The sequence below is a fragment of the Thamnophis sirtalis genome, unplaced genomic scaffold, assembly GCF_051295495.1.
Source record: "Thamnophis sirtalis isolate CommonGarterSnake01/CBP01778 unplaced genomic scaffold, rThaSir2_p1.2 scaffold_1, whole genome shotgun sequence".
NCBI lineage: Eukaryota > Metazoa > Chordata > Lepidosauria > Squamata > Natricidae > Thamnophis > Thamnophis sirtalis.
This window is the reverse complement of record NW_028261381.1, coordinates 109,700,933-109,721,260: the sequence shown is the minus strand read 5'-3', so window position 1 is coordinate 109,721,260 and position 20,328 is coordinate 109,700,933. Positions and strand designations below refer to the sequence as shown.

Genomic DNA, 20,328 nt, shown 5'->3' with positions numbered 1-20,328 from the left:
CCTTCCCCTTGGTATCTGGTTGCTTCTGCATGTTGTGAATGCACAATCCACAGTTAACTTTTATGGTTACTCAGAACTCTTCAGAGAGGCTGTTTAGAATATCCTGATAGGCGGTTCCTTGGGCAATTTGCTTGTCCAGGCTCGTTCTGAAAAAGTGAACTAATAGCCACTCCGGCAAAGGGGATAGCTTCTCCATGAGTCTCCTGAATTCACAGATGTATTCCTTAATAGGTCGCCTTCTGTGCTTTAGGTTTCAAAGCTCATCCTCCATGTATTCATCCTCCTCCACCTCCTCAAATCTGGCTTCAAGCTCTTGTAGGAAGTCATCGACATCTTGCAGCTGGGGGGATCTCCTCTTATAGAGAGCTGCTAGCCATTCCTTTGCTTCTCCCTCTAGCCGCTAAGTGATGTTATTCACCATGGCTCTCTGTGATGGGTAAAGGTATCCTTAGTGCTCTAAGTGGACTCTAGCAAGTCAAGAAATAGAGCCAGTTGATCTGAGTCCCCATCGAGTTTTCCCCCTGAATTGGGGTGATTTGTTCAGCACTACTCTTCCCACATCATTTTGGACCCCATATCCCTGTGCTTGGTGTGTTTGGCAGTTTCCCTCATCTCTAGTTCATAGAGAGGGATGGTTGCCCATCTTGGCTTCCCTGTTGTGTAGAGGAGCCACCAGAAGCAGTCTTGGGCTCATTCTCCCTGGTGGGTGGAGAAGGGGGACTGCATTCCAGTCTGCTTCTCCCTCTTCAAAGTTCTCAGCTGCAAACTCTCTCTTTTTGGGCTGTACAACAGCCCCTCATCATGAAAGGTGTTTCAGACAAATTTCTCACTCAGCTGTTCTAAGGATCCCATAATGGTTCTATCAGAGTTTTTGGGAGTCTGGCCTGTTCCCAGTCCCTCCCCCATTCCAGACTTCCTAGTTTGCTCAGGGGCTTTCCCCAGCCACGGATGCTAGGGTGGGGAGCAATACCTCAGCTGCTATGCTTTTGTATTCTATATTCGATTCTTCAAACTCCGCCTACATTCTAAAACCTATTGCCTGTTTCTGTTGCTATGTACAGAATCCTCATTTTCAAATGTTTAAGTCTGTCTCAACATTTCTCTCTCACACAAACAATTTTAATTCTGCTATTCCCATCCCTATTGAGATTCCTTTCTTAGGGTCAGTTTGTACCCTCATTCAATCCCAACATCTCTCTCTCTCTCACACCCACACAGACAAATACGCTGAATTCCCATGTGCCCATCCATATTGGGATTCGTTTCCTAGGATAGGGTCAGTTTCTACCCTTGTTCTGCAAAAATGAGTACTTATCTGTCATGGTGGAGTGTGGTGTTGCTTAAGATAATCCAAAATGCAGCTTCCACACGGGAACCTCCTCAGGGCTTCAGATATGCCTCTTACGACGTGATCATCCCAAGGAAGCTGTCTCCCAAGTATGGGCAAGAAGAACCCCAGGATGTGAGCTACCTCCTGCCCATTGAAGGAAATCTCCATGTGGTATTCCTCAGGCAAAGAAGGAACTTCATCCCTAGGGTCTTTCCTGTCTTCACCTATGATACAGCAGGAGATCTCCTGGTGGACAATCCTTTTATCAAGGATGATTGTTTCTACCATGGATTTATTCAGAGCAAGTCCCCTGCTCGGGTCACCCTCAGTACATGTTCAGGAGGCCTGAGAGGTATATTAAGGTAGCAATTGTGATTGATCATGAACGATATTTGAAGTTTCAAAGCAATGAATCTTTTATTATGATGCAAGTTTTGGATATAATTCACACTGCAAATTCATTTTATGATCCACTTTCTGTTCATCTGTCAATAACAGGCTTAGTGATCTGGTCACAAAAGAATCTCATAGACATTACCAACATAGCAGATGACACACTTTTATCATTTAATGAATGGAGAACAAACCATTTACTTGATATTTTAAAGAATGATGTTGCTCACTTATTTGCTTATAAAGATTTTGGGTTAACAGTAGGACTTGCATACATTGGTACTATATGTAACAAATACAGGGCAAGTGCTATTGAATCCTATAGAACCCCCAGTTTGTTTTATATGTCTGTCATATTTACTCATGAACTGGGACATGTTCTTGGAATGCAGCATGATGGACAATTTTGTCATTGTGAAAAGAGTGAATGCATTATGGCACCATTTGCAGCAGAGACTGATAAATTTAGTAACTGCAGTTTCAAGGATTATTTCCATTATAGTAACACTGAATGTTTATTTGTCCCACCAGACACTAACACAACATTTAAGTTTGAATCCTGTGGTAACAAAAGAGTGGAAAAGGGAGAGCAGTGTGACTGTGGGTCAGAAATACAATGCAAGTCAGATCCCTGCTGTCAAGCTAATTGTACGTTGCGCCCCGCGGCTGTTTGTGCCTTTGGACTGTGCTGTGCTAACTGCCAATATCGTCGGCGTGGAACTGTTTGCAGAGAGAAGATTAGCAGTTGTGATCTCCCTGAATATTGCAATGGGACTTCAGAGCACTGCCCAGAAGATGTGCATGTGCAAGATGGTGCCGTGTGCAATGATGGCGTGTATTGTTATCATGGGAACTGCACAACTCATGATGAACACTTTCTGTTCATCTGTCAATAACAGGCTTAGTGATCTGGTCACAAAAGAATCTCATAGACATTACCAACATAGCAGATGACACACTTTTATCATTTAATGAATGGAGAACAAACCATTTACTTGATATTTTAAAGAATGATGTTGCTCACTTATTTGCTTATAAAGATTTTGGGTTAACAGTAGGATTTGCATACATTGGTACTATATGTAACAAATACAGGGCAAGTGCTATTGAATCCTATAGAACCCCCAGTTTGTTTTATATGTCTGTCATATTTACTCATGAACTGGGACATGTTCTTGGAATGCAGCATGATGGACAATTTTGTCATTGTGAAAAGAGTGAATGCATTATGGCACCATTTGCAGCAGAGACTGATAAATTTAGTAACTGCAGTTTCAAGGATTATTTCCATTATAGTAACACTGAATGTTTATTTGTCCCACCAGACACTAACACAACATTTAAGTTTGAATCCTGTGGTAACAAAAGAGTGGAAAAGGGAGAGCAGTGTGACTGTGGGTCAGAAATACAATGCAAGTCAGATCCCTGCTGTCAAGCTAATTGTACGTTGCGCCCCACGGCTGTTTGTGCCTTTGGACTGTGCTGTGCTAACTGCCAGTATCGCCAACGTGGAACTGTTTGCAGAGAGAAGATTAGCAGTTGTGATCTCCCTGAATATTGCAATGGGACTTCAGAGCACTGCCCAGAAGATGTGCATGTGCAAGATGGTGCCGTGTGCAATGATGGCGTGTATTGTTATCATGGGAACTGCACAACTCATGATATGCAGTGCAAAATAATATTCGGTAGTGAAGCAAGAGTCGCTTCTGAAGTTTGCTTCAGAGAAGTGAATAATAAAGGTGATCGCTTTGGCAACTGCGGCCTTAAACATGGAAAATACAAGAAATGCAATACTGGAGATAGCCTGTGTGGCCGTATCCAGTGTAAAAGTGAAGAAATTCCTTCTTTGGAGGATCACACTACAATAATTCATACTTCCATTGAATATGATAATTGCTTCGGCACTGACTATCACACTGGGATGAAAGTAAATGATATTGGAGCCGTGAGAGATGTTACTCCTTGTGGCGATAACATGTTGTGCATTGAGGGTAGTTGTGTCAATGTGTCCATTCTGAAATATGACTGTAATGTCACAATGTGCCACAATCAGGGAGTTTGTAACACTCTCAAACACTGTCACTGTGATACTGGATGGGCCCCTCCAGACTGCACAAATAAAGGCTATGGAGGTAGCATCGACAGTGGGCCACCTCCAGTTACATTTCTGTCTAAAGCTAATATGAAAACCTCAGCTGTAGCTGCAATACTCTCTGCTTTTTGTCTCACAAATGTTTGTGCTGGCCTGGTTATTTGGTTCAAGGATAGACTAAGAAGCCAATCTGGAAAATTTCAGGAAAGAGTCCATGCTATGAAATCAACCGATGAAGGAACACTCACGGTTGCTTAGAATGCACAAAGCATCCAGTATAATCACAAGAATTAACTCTCAATTTTTTAAAAGGCACTTGAAATTTCAATGTATTAAATTAAATTAAATCATTTTAATATTTTTAATTTAAAATTCCAAGTTCCAACTTTGGGAGGAAGAGTTAATTCACGTTGTTCCAGGCTCCTAGTTCCTATCAACCTGCAGAAAGCTGTACTAGGAAGAAAGTACAATTACTACTTTTACTACTATTTCTGCTAGTATGTTTTTGTTCTCACTAAGAATTAGTCCAGCCAGCTGGAATTATGTTTCCAGCATTCAGCTTTGATTTTAATATTTTACAATTACTACTTTTACTACTATTTCTGCTAGTATGTTTTTGTTCTCACTAAGAATTAGTCCAGCCAGCTGGAATTATGTTTCCAGCATTCAGCTTTGATTTTAATATTTTGCTGACCCTCTTGATGTATTCCTTTTTTGTTGACTCTTTGGCTTTTCCATTCAAGATGTTATCTGCTTCCAATATGCCTAGGTACTTGTAACCATCATCCTTTGCTAATGCTTTCACTATATCTCCATTTCCCAGTTCTATTCCTTCTGGTTTTTTATTTTTATTTTTCCTCACTGCATTGATAATATAGCACATTTTTCATGTCCAAAGATTCATCTCTGCCAGCATCCTGGACTGTTGGAGATGCTGGCCTGTGCTGAACACACTCTCCTTCTTTTCCTGTTCTCCTCTCCAGCTGTTTCTGCTACTCCTCTAACAACCGACCAGTTAAATATGCCATGGTTAAATCCTGTCCTTGCATGGACTCTAGACTAGTCATAAGAACATCCCATGAACTGACTTCCTGGGGGCGTGGCCTGTTGCCGAGGAGGGCTCAACCGAGCTCCTCTCAGGGATCTGGTCTGTATATCTAAATAAGATCATAGATATCACCCCTTTTTGGCTAAGAAAGGGGCAGGGAGTAGCTCTGTATGCTAGGGTCTATTCGTAATCCACAGCCTTTTTCTTTTTTTTTGGCTGTGGATAGAGATTAGATCCAGCGGGAGCAGAGCTTTTATCTCCAGCCAGTTCTTCTCAGCTGCCTTTTTTGGCAGCCCCAGACAGGCTAGCCCCCCCCCCCCAGGACAAAGCAAAGTTTTTTCAAGCTAGGTTAATACGGGCGGGTCCCACTCCTGTGAGATTTATGCTTTTATTACTATCTTAAATACCAGCACCATTTGTCTTAGAGACTTCTTTGTCTAAACGGATCCAAAATGGCGATTTCTCTCCGTTGGTGATTGATAGCGGATGTACTTAGCCGGTTTTACCTTCCTGCAGACCGCTCCTTAACAAAATAAACTCTTTTTCTTTGGAAACAGAGGGGAGCAAAAGCGCTGCTTATTTGTTTATTTATTATGGCACCCAGGTCAAAGAAGCGTCTTGCTACAAATGTGCCTAAAGAATCTAAAGAATTTATATTGGAACCACAGCCTTTGTCTCCTATGCCCTCTACTGGAGAATTTTTAACACAGGAATATTTCTTTAAAATGTTTAATGATTTTAAACAAGAAATCAAGGAATTTGTATTGGAACTATATGATGATTTAAAGTCTAAAATTAACCAAATGAAGGCGAATACGTTCGCAGCCGTGTCTGCCCTGTCAGATTATTCTGCTGAAATAGAGAATAAATTGGAAAGCTTGGAGAAGGCTAATTTTAATTTGACTACTAATATTCAAATATTACAACAAAAAATTAGAGACACTGAAGAACAGTTCGTGATGATAAATTTTAATAGGAAGGCATTTGCAATAAGAGTTAGAGGATTCCGTGAAAAGGAGCAAGAGAATCTGAAACAGACCTTTGCTGAAGCCTTCAGCCATGCGGTGGGAAGCCCGGGACTTAACTTTGATTGGCAGATTCGGAAAATCTATCGCCAGAACTCATTGGTAGCGGAACAGCGACAGCTCCCGAGGGACATAATTATATATTTCTCCACAAAAGAATCCAGAAACGCGATTGTGCAAAAGTTTCATAATAACAGTCTCTGAGTTGATGACCAGGACCTGATTGTTTTCAAAGATATACCTTTCCAGATGTTGAGAGCAAGAAGGGACTATGCCTTTTTAACTAAAGAGCTTAGGAGTCAACAGATTCGATACAGATGGGAGGCCCCTGCCGGCATTACAGTCACATTTGAGAATCAAAGATTTCGTCTTAACTCTGTTTCGGAGGCCCGAGATTTCTATTGTAGGACTTTGAAGGCGGGACTTCCTGACTTACTTGGAAGAGAGGAGAGACAAGCGGAAGGAGAAGGCAAGCGGCAGGCCGCGTGGCTGCAAGATGGAGGGGGTAGCCTTTCCTCCCTCGGAGAAGCAGAAAAACGGAGATCGAGAATTTAGACATTTTAAAATATTTGCCAAAGTTGTGGACCGAATGGGGGTTTGCGACCTCTCTCCGGTAGAAAAAGCGGATTAATTCTTATTAGAAGGGAAAGTTGGGTGAAATTACTTTGAGCTAGATCTTAAACTAACGTCAGCATAAATTTGATAGTGGTAAACATCAGACAAGCAAGGGATGAGGGTAAAATATATGCGGAATGATTTACGTTGTTTAAAGCTTATTAGAAGAGAAAGCCGGTTGGGATTATCTTAAGATAGATGTAAAATGAATGCGGAATGAATTATGTTGTTTAAATTTTGTTAGAAGGGACTACTTTAAAACAGAAGGTTAACTGACTTTTGTTGAAAGTATTATTTGAATATGTGGAATGATCCATGCTATTTAATTCTTATTAGAAGGGAAAGTCGGTTGAAATTACTTTGAGCTAGATCTTAAACAAATGTCTGCATAAATTTGATAGTGGTAAATATCAGACAAGCAAGGGATGAGGGTAAAACGCATGTGGAATGATTTACGTTATTTAAATTCTATTAGAAGAGAAAGTCGGTTGGGATTATCTTAAGATAGAAACTGATTTTTGTGTAAAGTAATACTTGATCTACGCTGCTTAAACTTTACTAAGAAGGGGAAGCTTGGTTAGATTATTTTGAATTATTGTTTGAAAAGGAGGTTAAGAAAGATTATTTACGCTGTTTAAATTTTATTAGAAGGGAAAGTTTGATTATTCTTCTGTAAAGTAATATTTGAATACGTGGCATGAACCACGTTGCTTAAATTTTATCGGAAGGGATCATTTTTGGTTAGATTGTATATTGATGCCTACACAAATTTGTATAAATGTTTATCTGAATATAAGGTTTAGGAAGAGGAACGGGAGAGTCTACAGAAGGTTGGGGTAAATAACAAAGAAGTAAGAGACGAGAATAAAATATAGATAGAATGACTTATACTATTTAAGCATAGATAAAGATGGGGGGCTGAGATCAACACAAAGAGTGGTTTTTTTTTTCTCTCTCTCTTTTCTTTTCTTTCTTTTTTTCTTGTTTTTCTCTCTTTTGACATATTACTTTTATTTTTAATCCATACGTATACAAGATACTTTAGACAGAAGGTAGTGCCAGGTGTGGGCCCTGGGAAGTCGGGAGGATTAGGGATGGGGATTTGTGGGGGTGGGGGGGGGGTGTTAACATAGTCTCAATAAGAACAAGAATGTATTTATATACGGTGGTTTTTTTTTTCTTTTCTCTCTTTTTTCTTTCTTTATATATATATATATTTTTCCTTGGTTTATTTTACTTTTATCAGATTAAACAACACTCGAATAAAGGCATACACCAAGGAGGGAGGTAGAGGGAAAGAAGAGGGAGGAGCAAGGAAGGAGTAAGGGGAATGTAAGGAGGGCGTGTGGGAAGTAAGGGGAGAAGGAAGGTTTGAGGGGAAAGGGAAGTAGGAGGGGAGTGTTAGAGGGAGAAAGGAAAGTTGGAGGGGGTAGATGGGGTGTATGGAGGATGGAAGTGTTAGGTGGGGTTGTGAATGATGAGTTGTGTTTCCTTTTTATTTTGTTTGTTTTATTTCTTTTTTTTTTCTTATAGCAAATACCCTGTATATAAGTGATTGCAAATGGAATGTGAAAATGAATAAAATATATTTTTTTTTAAAAAAAAAGAACATCCCATGAACTGTCCAAAGACCTAAGCACCACATATGCCTTGTGTGCTTCAGTAAAAGTCATTCTCTTTTCTTCCAACTTAAGGAATGTCCTTCTCATATTCTGCAAATATGTGGAAATACACTCTCCTGGCTTCAGCTGTGTCTTATACATTTTCCAAGTCAGCAACACCTTGCTACCTGCAGACTCTCTCACATAAACACTACGCAACTCCTCCCAGCACTGTTTTGCAGATTGTTTTTTTAAATGTTTTTTATTAGATAAACATTAAAAACATTGGCCATAGTGCGACAATTCTGGCATAAGCATTTCCATGTAGTTTTTGAATCTTACAACAATTGCAGTTTATATCCATTATGTGTATATATGTATGTGTAGTCAGTCAAATTATCTGCCTATTAATCCCCTTTTTATATAATTACTAACAAATACTTATCCAATTCCTACATATCACACAATCTTAATACCACATTTCCCAATTCTTAACTTGTCTGCGTTTTTCTGTCCTGATTTTTTCCCCTCATTTCTAACCATCAGTACCATTTGTCCCAAATTTCATGATATTCCATCTCACCCTTGTCTTTGAGCTCTAGAGTCAGTCTGTCCATTTCCGCACACATCAGTATCTTATTCATTATTTCTTGTTGGGCTTTATATTTTCCATCCCATAGGAAGGCACGCCACCCCATTTGCATACCACGATGTAAATAAAGCTTTGAAAGTATCTTTTGATGTTTTCTTTCATAATGTAAAATACCTAGAAGAAACTGCTATCATATTTCTTAATAGCAAACCACATCTATGAACACCAGCATCAAGAAGACACAATAAAAACTCCTTAATCCCACAACACATGGACAGACACAACCATAATTTGAATGGGGAAATGGTCATCATCTTAGACCTAGATCAAGCTAATTCTCTACGTGCAAGTGAACTCTTGGAAATTTGGTATTCAAACAAATGAGCCATCAACAGGCACATAGAGATAAAACAACAATTGCAGACCATTGGAAACAAATAATGAAAAAGGAAGCAAAGATGCCAAAACATTCATGTTGAGCATCTAGTTTTAGTAGGCTTTTGATCCCACTCAACATCAGATGCATAGAATTTATAGAACCCAGCACAATCTTTGTTGAAGAGGACAATGGTTCTTCTTGTTGATCTCTCACGTAACATAAAAGTACAGTCTATTCAGCCTTTAAAATTGGGTTTATTTGTGCTAAGAGTCCAACTTTGTGGTCTTTAATAGATTCTCTCCCGCTCCCCAATAACATTCTTGCAGCAAAGACTGAGGCACTTGGTATAGAAAAGTATCAGATCATTTTATAGTCAAAGATAACCTGTATGAAAGGAGCAAAAGCCAAATAAACATGAATTAGAAATTAGAAGGTTCAGCAGGTTATTGATTTGGAGCTCTTACAAAACCACACATCACCTGGTGTGATAGGCTACTTCAATATCCACTCAAATTATTGAATTTCAATTCACACCTTGAGCCAACTAGAGAAAATATCAGTTTATTACTGTTAGAGAGCACTAGGATATGAACAGTAGTTATTCTACATTGGTTGTTTAAACTCCGCCTCCATTCCAAAAATCTATTGCATTTTTGTTGCTACTGGTATGTTCAGAATTCTCATTTTCAAATCTTCAAATTCAAAACCCTAAGTCAATCTGTCTGTCTCCCCCATCTGTCCCTCCCTCCCTCCCTTGCTCTCTCTCTCCCTTTTCCAGAATAGGGTCAGTTACTACATTCGTTCTGCGAAAATGAGTGTCTATCTGTCACTGTTGAGTGTGATATTGCTTAAGATTGTCCAAAATGCAGCTTCTGGACAGGGACCTCCTCAGGGCTTCAGATATGCCTCTTACGATGTGATCATCCCAAGGAAGCTGTCTCCCAGGTATGGGCAAGAAGAACCCCAGGATGTGAGCTACCTCCTGCCCATTGAAGGAAATCCCCATGTGGTATTCCTCAGGCAAAGAAGGAACTTCATCCCTAAGGTCTTTCCTCTCTTCACCTATAATACAGCAGGAGATCTCCAGGTGGACAATCCTTTTATCAAGGATGATTGTTTCTACCATGGATTTATTCAGAGAAAGTCCCCTTCTCGAGTCACCCTCAGTACATGTTCAGGAGGCCTGAGAGGTCTCATACAAATGGAAAATAAGACCTATGAAATTGAACCAGTTCAGGAATCTTTTACCTTTCAACATGTGGTGTTTCGGTTAGAAGTAGAGGAAGGGGCTCCCCGAATGACTTGTGGAGTAGGAGAAAAACAACAGAGCCATCAAGAATTCATTACTCCTGAAATACAGAATCTTGGAAACAAAGAAGTTTTTGGAAAATCCTGGTGGCCACATACGAGATATGTTAAGGTAGCAATTGTGATTGATCATGAACGATATTTGAAGTTTCACAGCAATGAATCTTTTATTACGATGCAAGTTCTAGATATTATTCACACTGCAAATTCATTTTATGATCCACTTTCTGTTCATCTGTCAATAACAGGCTTAGTGATCTGGTCACAAAAAAATCTCATAGACATTACCCATATAGCAGATGACACACTTTTATCATTTAATGAATGGAGAAGAAAACATTTACTTAATATTTTAAAGAATGATGTTGCTCACTTATTTGCTTATAAAGATTTTGGGGTATCAGTAGGACTTGCATACATTGGTACTATATGTAACAAATACGGGGCAAGTGCTATTGAATCCTATAGAACCCCCAGTTTGTTTTATATGTCTGTCATATTTACTCATGAACTGGGACATGTTCTTGGAATGCAGCATGATGAGCAATTTTGTCATTGTGAAAAGAGTGAATGCATTATGGCACCATTTGCAGCAGAGACTGATAAATTTAGTAACTGCAGTTTCAAGGATTATTTCCATTATAGAAACACTGAATGTTTATTTGTCCCACCAGACACTAACACAACATTTAAGTTTGAATCCTGTGGTAACAAAAGAGTGGAAAAGGGAGAGCAGTGTGACTGTGGGTCAGAAATACAATGCAAGTCAGATCCCTGCTGCGAAGCTAATTGTCGTTTGCGCCCCAGGGCTGTTTGTGCCTTTGGACTGTGCTGTGCTAACTGCCAGTATCGTCAACATGGAACTGTTTGCAGAGAGAAGATTAGCAGTTGTGATCTCCCTGAATATTGCAATGGGACTTCAGAGCACTGCCCAGAAGATGTGCATGTGCAAGATGGTGCCGTGTGCAATGATGGCGTGTATTGTTATCATGGGAACTGCATGACTCATGATATGCAGTGCAAAATGATATTCGGTAGTGAAGCAAGAGTCGCTTCTGAAGTTTGCTTCAGAGAAGTGAATAATAAAGGTGATCGCTTTGGCAACTGCGGCCTTAAACATGGAAAATACAAGAAATGTGATACTGGAGATAGCCTGTGTGGCCGTATCCAGTGTAAAAATGAAGAAATTCCTTCTTTGGAGGATCACACTACAATAATTCATAGTTCCATTGAACATGATGATTGCTTCGGCACTGACTATCACACTGGGATGAAAGTAAATGATATTGGAGCTGTGAGAGATGGTACTCCTTGTGGTGATAAAATGTTGTGCATTGAGGCTAGTTGTGTCAATGTGTCCATTCTGAAATATGACTGTAATGTCACAATGTGCCACAATCGTGGAGTTTGTAACACTCTCAAACACTGTCACTGTGATGTTGGATGGGCCCCTCCAGACTGCAGCAATATAGGCTATGGAGGTAGCATAGACAGTGGGCCACTTCCCATTTCAGTAGAGGCTAAAGGTAGTGTGAAAATCTCAGCTATAACTGGAATATTCTGTGCCTTTTGTCTCACAATTGTTTCTACTGGTCTAGTTATCTGGTTCAAGGATGGGCTGAGAAACTCATTTGGAAATTTTCAGGGAAGAATCCATGCTACAAAATCAAAAGATGAAGGAACACCAGTGTAACTCATCTTTGGTAAGAATGAAAAACCCATTCAATATAAGTCCAGGAATTAACAGTCAATTTGAAAAACAAAGACTTCCAAAATTTCATTGTTTAAAGTTGTCTCCCCACACACATTTTTTGGGGTGGAATTTGGCTACTTTGGAGGGGAAGAAACCCCCAATCTATGTAAAGTAGAGTTAAAGCAAATCTTTCATTTCTAAATAATAATAAATAGTTTTAATTTTAGATCTCAAAGCTTCAAGTTCAAAGTGGAAAGAAGAGATAATTCAGAGGCAGCTTGTCCCAGTGTGATGGTTCCTAGTTTCTATTAACTGGCAGAAAGTTGTAGTAGCCAGAAAGTGCAATTAAAACCCACCATCACTTTTTAATTACCTCTTCATTTTTCTGCTGGAATGTTTTTATTCTCCCTAAGATTTAATGCAATGAGTCATCATAATAGATTAACTAGTGTCTTCTCTCTGGAAGTCAGAGAATTTATTTTCAGGATTAATGAAAAATTGCTTGCTCCTATCCTACCAAAGCCATTGACTGAAAAACTGCTACATATACAATGATAGGTGGCTTTCTCTGTAGCCCAATAAATACTTTTATTAACCCTTGAGTAAACTCTTCAATGAATTTTAGAATCATCTGAAGCTGCTGATTGAGTCTGCTTCTGGATTGACCTGCAGTGATCATCAATCGGCCACTGAAGAGAACTCTCCAGAATAGGCTTGTAAATGAAGCATGTATGAGATGCAGATACATTGACCAATACACAGCTATGCCAACAGTACATTGGATGTCAAGGAAAGATCGAGAAGCATTGTTGATTATAGGTAATTTGGGCTGCCAACACAGCACTGCACATCGATCTTTCTCTAACTCTGCCCCTGTAAGATTAATGATGAAATTATTATGAATGTTTAGTATTGTGGAGGCACTCAATGACTACTGGAGAAAGACATCTCCGACATGGGCCTCTGTGTTATTCAGTTATAACTTTTCTCATCAGTTCTACTATGATTGATCTGTTTGAAATAAATTGTTTTTTAGGTTTTTATCCCACTGGAAACATTAGCTTTCAGTGTCATCTGTGTACCCATGTACCAATTCCTCACACACTGCAAAACACACACACACAGAAACATACATTCAGAGATAGAGAGAGAAACAGACAGACAAAGAGAACAACACATTCATATAACCAACTCCCTGCTGCTCTTCATCTGATAGAAGGTTACCTTCATTCAATTACCACCCAGTTGTCTTCTGGCTCTTACCTAGAACCAAGAATCAATCAATTTTTAATGGTATCTGAAACAAAGAAATGCAGCCATGTTGATTCTTCCTTTCTTCTTCCTGGGTACAGTCCCAGTGTGGCTCCCTCTCCATTCTCCACCATAATGGGAATGTTAACTGGACAGCCCTTCCTTTTGCTTCCAAGGCTGATCAATTGTGCTTGTGTTCAGCCGAGATCCAGACTACTGTACCAACAAGGAGAAATAGCAATAGCAATAGCAGTAGACTTATATACCGCTTCATAGGCCTTTCAGGCCTCTCTAAGCGGTTTACAGAGAGTCAGCATATTGCCCCCAACAATCTGGGTCCTCATTTTACCCACCTCGGAAGTCCACCAGTGAGTCAGCTCCAAATGCAGTGGATGTCCTTGCACAAAGATCTATTCCTTCCTTGATCCATTGCTCTGTGACTCCACTTGTGGTGTTTCTTTTTTTTTTTTTCAAGCCACCTTGTGAGTCTTTGGTGACCAAGATCCCAATACGACTAGGTTTAACTGCCAGTCCTTCTCTGTCTTGTGCTCTACTGATGCATTTTTAACTTGGGGAGAAACAGGGTGTCACATCCAAAACATGTCACACTAAGTAAATGAAATGGTAACAAGGGGCCCAAAAGATGATTTCTTTCTCTTTTAATGTTATTTCCTTTGGCTAAACTGTTATTGTGTGGAATTAGGTGGGGTTGCTATCTAACATTTGTGCAGCTTCCAAGAGGGAAAAGATGTCCTGTTCTACTTTCTGCTCCCATTTTACCCCTTATTTATTCTGGGACATGATAGGAATGCTATCCACAAAGATTATTCAGATGTAAGAGAATGTCTTTCTGTATATTTCAAAGCATGATGAATGTCTGAAGGACGCTCATTAATCTAACGTGGAGTCAAACAGGAGGGGATTATAGACACTTGGTATTTCCACTAAGATAGTTCACTTAGCCAGTTCTCAATAGTCTATTCCTGGCCATGAAGAGATAGCGGATGAATTGGGAATTTAGTATCAATCCTAGTATTTGCCAGTCTATTCCTGTTGCCGGCTGGTGAATGAACATTTGGGCAAGTGGATGGGGCTGGGGTTCAGTCTCAATCTTTGTTACTAAAATTTAGTTTAAAACTCCACAAGATCTCAATCTGCATCTTTTCTCAAACTTTTTTCAGTATGCGATCCTGGTAGTTTTCTTAATAGTGAAGCCAAACTTTTCACTCAAATGCACGATTTTTGAATTTTTTTCTATGGTGTTTCTTTGAGTCAGTTTGGACAATTTTTCTAAAGCCACTAATAAGATTATATTTTCCAAATTTATTTAATGTGGTTTAATCCCACTTAACTGGGTGTTAATTTCTCTGACCAGGTGAACTGGTACCACTGACTACTATAACAACAGGGTATCACCATTAGCGCACTAAATAAACTAAAGGCCTCCAAAACACCTTAAGTAAAGTGGAAAAGTAGAAAGGCTGAGAGCAGAGAAATTGGAAAGGTACAGGTTGATGAAACAGAGAAGAGGAGGTGGATGATTTATGACTGTGTGTCTTCCCTGGACTCACCTGGATTTCAGTGAACTACCTTCTGTGTGCTGTGATCAATTGGAGCCAAGGCCCAACAGCTATCTCCTCCTGGGGAAGGAGGAGACTCTGGTCCACCGGAAGGGGCACACTGAGAATTTTGTGGATTTTCTGGATGACAACATCACTCAACTTTGTTCCTAGTTAGAGACTGGCATGATTGCTGGTCCACTGGAATATCCTGGGGAAGGTTCTTGCCGTGTTATTTGAGAACATTTCACTGGTGGGTTTCAAAAATTGTTTGAACCTACTCTGTGGGTGTGGCGTCCTTTGTGGGAGTGGCTTGCCGCCCATGTGACCGGATATGAAGATACCGACGACACTTGTCAGAACCACCTTAAATTACCTCACACACAGCACTGCCATGCATAAGAATATGATGTAAACTTGTTTTTTAAAAGGCATCTTTGGTTTGCGTTAAAAAAACTTCAACAACGCAATGTTCTGATTGCACCACAAATGTAGTAGTCATCCTTACCTTTCACAGAGGCACTGAGTTTTATAAATATGAGCATGATAGTGTAGAATAATCATATCCAAGGACCAGTGGTGGGTTTCAAAATTTTTTGGAACATCTTCTGTAGGTGTGGCCTGCTTTCCGGGTCCACTGGTGGAACCTCTTCTAACCGGTTCGGCAGATTTGATGAGCCGGTTCTACCGAATAGGTGCGAACTGGGAGGAACCCACCTCTGGAACATTTCCATTCTTGCTCCTGAGGAAGTGGAAGGTTCCTAGGGTGTTTGAGCGCAAACACTTTTGTTTTAGACCCATGTTCCCTCCAGGCTTATGAAAGGGAAGTGATATGTGGGTGGATTCTGCTGATGATCAATACTTCCTTATAGGATGGGGTAGCTCCCCAGCACTTTAAGTAGGCTGAGGTCTGCCCTCTTCTTAAAAACCATTGCTGGATTCACCCTGTTGGATAATTTCTTACCAGTCTCCAATTTCTCTGCTTTTTGTCTCACAAATGTTTGTGCTGGCCTGGTTATTTTGTTCATGGATAGTCTAAGAAGCCAATCTGGAAAATTTCAGGAAAGAGTCCATGCTACGAAATCAAACGATGAAGGAACACTCACGGTTGCTTAGAATGCACAACACATCCAGTATAATCACAAGAATTAACTCTCAATTTTTTAAAAGGCACTTGAAATTTCAATGTATTAAATTAAATTAAATCGTTTTAATTTTTTTAGTTTAAAATTCCAAGTTCAACTTTGGGAGGAAGAGTTAATTCACGTTGTCCCACAATCCTATCAACATGCAGAAAGCTGTACTAGCAAGAAAGTACAATTACTACTTTTATTACTACTTCTGCTAGTATGTTTTTGTTCTCACTAAGAATTAGTCCAGCCAGTCACAATAATAGGTTTAACCAGTTGCTGAAAATCAGAACATTTCTTTTCAGGATTGATGAAAAATTTGAAGGATGCTTGTTCCTGTCCATTCTATCATGGATCATTCAAATAATAGAGCATCTCAACTATCTTTCAAACAAGCAAGGTCTCTGGCCTGTATTGGCCCATTTATGGATTGTTTCCCACCTTCCTGTAATGGAGGGGGCTCAAATTCAAAATTTAGCAATGAATTAACTATTCTTTGGCTGTCAGTTTTTGTTCTTGCTCTATTAAACTCCATTATATTCCAAAGGATTCCATTTATTGTTACTATAGTCAGAATCTTTCAACTTGCGATTCGTACACATCCTTCCTTACTTTTTTTCTATCCCACAAAAGTTATAGTGGACTCTCTTTCCCGTGTCAAAGGTTCTACTTTGATGGGTTTCTTTCTCTCGATGGGAAATGGATATGTATATTTCATGGCTATTTGTGATGCTGTTGAGGAAGAGCTTGGCTGGGACCGTTGAAGAGAGATGGCCTCCAGGCTTTCGGCGTATTTCTTATGAAACAACCATTCCCAGGCAAGTGACACCCAAGTCTGGACATGAGGAACCAGAGCATGTAAGCTATTTACTGCAGATTGGAGGGAATAAGCAAGTGGTACATCCCAGACTGAAGTGGGGTTTGGTGCCTAAACATTTCCCTGTGTTCTACTCTAATGAAGAAGGAGATCTCCAGATGGAGCAACCTTTCATCAGAGATGATTGTTTTTATCATGGCTTTGTTCAGGACAAACCCTCTTCTCTGGTCACCCTCAGCTTTTGCTCAGGAGGACTCTGAGGTATTTCGGAATTTGAAAATAAGATAAAGGTTCGCATATATGTGCTAGTCATTCTGGACTCCAGGGTGTGTGTGCTCATCTCCCTTTCAAAGCTGAAGAGCCAGTGCTGTCCCAAAATGTCTCTGTGGTCATGTGGCGGCATGACTAAACGCCAAAGGTTCATGGAACACTGCTACCTTCCTACCAAAGGTGATTCCTATTTTTTCTACTTGCATTTTTACATGCTTTCGAACTGCTAGGTTGGCAGAAGCTGGGACAAGTAACAGGAGCTCACTCTGTTATATGGAGCTAGGGTTTTGAACTGCCAAACTGCTGATCTTTCTGATCGACAAGCTCAGCATCTTAGCCACTGAGTCACCATATCCCTAGAAAATAGAACATATGAATTTGAGCCAGTTGAGGAATCTGCTATCTTTCAGCATAAAATTCTAGTTGCTATGAGTGTAACAGATATTCTTCATATGGCAACTTCATTATATGAACCACTGTCTGTTAAACTGTCTTTAGCTGGACTGGAAATCTGGACCCAAGGGAGTCCCATAAACCTTAAGTGGGACATACATAAGACCCTTAGATCTTTCACTGATTGGAGAAGACGATCACTACAAAGACGTCTAAGGAATGATGCTGCTCATTTATTTGCATTCAAGAATTTTAGTGAGCTAGGATTAGCATTCACAGGAGGAATTTGTAGAGATGACTATGGATCTGCTGTTGAACAATACATAACCACCAGCCTGTTCACTATATCTTTAATGTTTGTTCATGAGCTAGTACATAATCTCAGAATGAGCCATGATAAAAAATATTTTTGGAAATATTTTTTATTATTTACATTATTATTATATACTTCATTCATTAAACATGAAACTCAGCCAACTGAACATTCAGAAATGCATTACAAATACCAGTGAGTGGTGCTAATGGTTGATACGGGTAGCTGCCAGCATCCTAGGTATCAACCAAGTACCTTTCAAAATATATGGTGTTCCGAGTAGCGTAGTTTTTTTGCAGTTCCGCTGGTGTTATTGCAGGAAGCTGCAATTTGTTGATGTACCTTAGTATTGTATTCTTAGACATGATGCCAAGTGCCCCGATGACAATGAGTATCACTGTTACATGCTTCATCCATAGCCGTGTAGTTTCGATGGCTAGGTCGTGATATTTCATTATTTTTTCTAGTTCTTTTTCTTTTACTCTGGCATTTCCTGGAACAGCAATATCAATAAACTGTACACTTCAGCTCTCTCCATCTATGATATTGTTGTGCTCCAAATGACGATCCATTTGTATTTGAACGTCCCACAAGATCTTCGCCTTCTTATTTTCGATAAGTTTTTCCACTTTATGTTCCCATGACTTTCTGGATACAGGTAAACCATATTTTTTACATTATGACCACTGGATTAATTTAGCAACTCGGTCGTGTCCAGCTTTGTAATCAGTTTGTGTGATTTTGCTGCATTCACATATGAAATGTGAAACAGTTTCGACTTTGTTATTGCAAAGTCGGCAGTTTGGGTTGTCAGTGAATTTCTGTATCTTCACTTTCATGGCATTAGTTTGTAGTGCTTGTTCTTGAGCAACCAGTATTAAACCTTCCGTTTCTTTCTTGAGGGTGCCCATCCAAAGCCATGTCCATGTCAAGTTGGCATCACATTTTCCTTCAATGTTTTTCAAGTGCTGTCCATACACACTTTGGTTTTCCATCTATTTAATCTGTCATCCAGCTGTTTTTCCTTATATTCTGCCTTTGTTTCTGTTGTTTTTATGCTGTTCTTCGTTTTCACAGCCTGCAGCAATTTTTCTGTACTTTGGTTGACATAATTTATTCAAACTCCATTTTTCTTCTTCTACAGTTTGATGGATTTGCAATAGCCCCCTGCCCCCTATTTTTCTTGGCAATACAACCTATCGATGTCACTTCGTGGATGTAAAGTTGGTACATATTCAAAAGTTTGTGTCTTTTCCGGTCCAGGTTTTTCAGTTCAGCCAAAGTCCAGTTGATGATTCCAGCTGAGTAGTGTATCACTGGAACTGCCAATTTATTAATGGCTTGAATTATGTTTCCAGCATTCAGCTTTGATTTTAATATTTTGCAGACCCTCTTGATGTATTCCTTTTTTGTTGACTCTTTGGCTTTTCCATTCAAGATGTTATCTGCTTCCAATATGCCTAGGTACTTGTAACCATCATCCTTTGCTAATGCTTTCACTATATCTCCATTTCCCAGTTCCATTCCTTCTGTATTTTTCATTTTTCCTCGCTGCATGGATAATATAGCACATTTTTCATGTCCAAAGTTTCATCTCTGCCACCATCTTGGACTGTTGGAGATGCTGGACTGTGCTGAGCACATTCTCCTTCCTTTCCTGTTCTCCTCTCCAGCCGTTTCTGCTGCTCCTCTAAAAACCGACCAGTTAAATATGCCATGGTTAAATCCTGTCCTTGCATGGACTCTAGACTAGTCATAAGAACATCCCATGAACTGTCCAAAGACCTAAGCACCACATATGCCTTGTGTGCTTCAGTAAAAGTCATTCCTTCCAACTTAAGCAATGTCCTTCTCATATTCTGCAAATATGTGGAAATACACTCTCCTGGCTTCAGCTGTGCCTTATAAAGTTTCCAAGTCAGCAACACCTTGCTACCTGCAGACTCTCTCACATAAACACTACGCAACTCCTCCCAGCACTGTTTTGCAGATTGTTTTTTAAAATGTTTTTTATTAGATAAACATTAAAAATATTGCACATAGTGCGACAATTCTGGCATAAGCATTTCCATGTAGTTTTTGAATCTTACAGCAATTACAGTTTATATCTATTACATAGGTATGTATAGTCAGTCAAATTACCTGCCCATTAATCCCCTTTTTATATAAGTACTAACCATACAAATACATATCCAATTGCTACTATCACACAATCTTAATACCATCTTGGAAACTTGGGTTTCAAACAAATGAGCCATCGACAGGCACATAGAAATAAAACCACACGAGAGGCAGGGCCGAAGTCACGACGACACGAAGTGTGATCTCAATGCTCAGAGATCGCAGTCAACACTTTTGCCACTGGGGGGTCCAAATGGATATAAACTGTCCCGAAGAGACAGTGAACAGGAAGAATATGTCTTGCTGATATGGGGATATCGCAAAATCCCCGAAAGAAGCAAGAGAAGTTCTTCAAGCTGGTGACAAAAATTCCAGCCAAGGCTGATGAGATTGGGGCT

At 39.7% G+C, this 20,328-nt stretch overlaps 2 protein-coding genes and 1 pseudogene across 2 annotated transcripts in view; all 3 read left to right on the top strand.

Moving 5' to 3' along the window:
* Positions 1-20,328, top strand: part of LOC148049664 (disintegrin and metalloproteinase domain-containing protein 20-like) — a 63,488-nt gene that overhangs the window by 27,486 nt on the left and 15,674 nt on the right. The window lies entirely within an intron of this gene.
* On the top strand, positions 1,304-4,819 carry LOC148049668 (disintegrin and metalloproteinase domain-containing protein 20-like; annotated as a pseudogene).
* Positions 9,030-12,394, top strand: LOC148049667 (disintegrin and metalloproteinase domain-containing protein 20-like). The gene has a single exon (XM_087723509.1). The coding sequence runs from the start codon at positions 9,887-9,889 to the stop codon at positions 12,074-12,076; it is 2,190 nt and encodes a 729-aa protein (XP_087579635.1). The 5' UTR covers positions 9,030-9,886; the 3' UTR covers positions 12,077-12,394.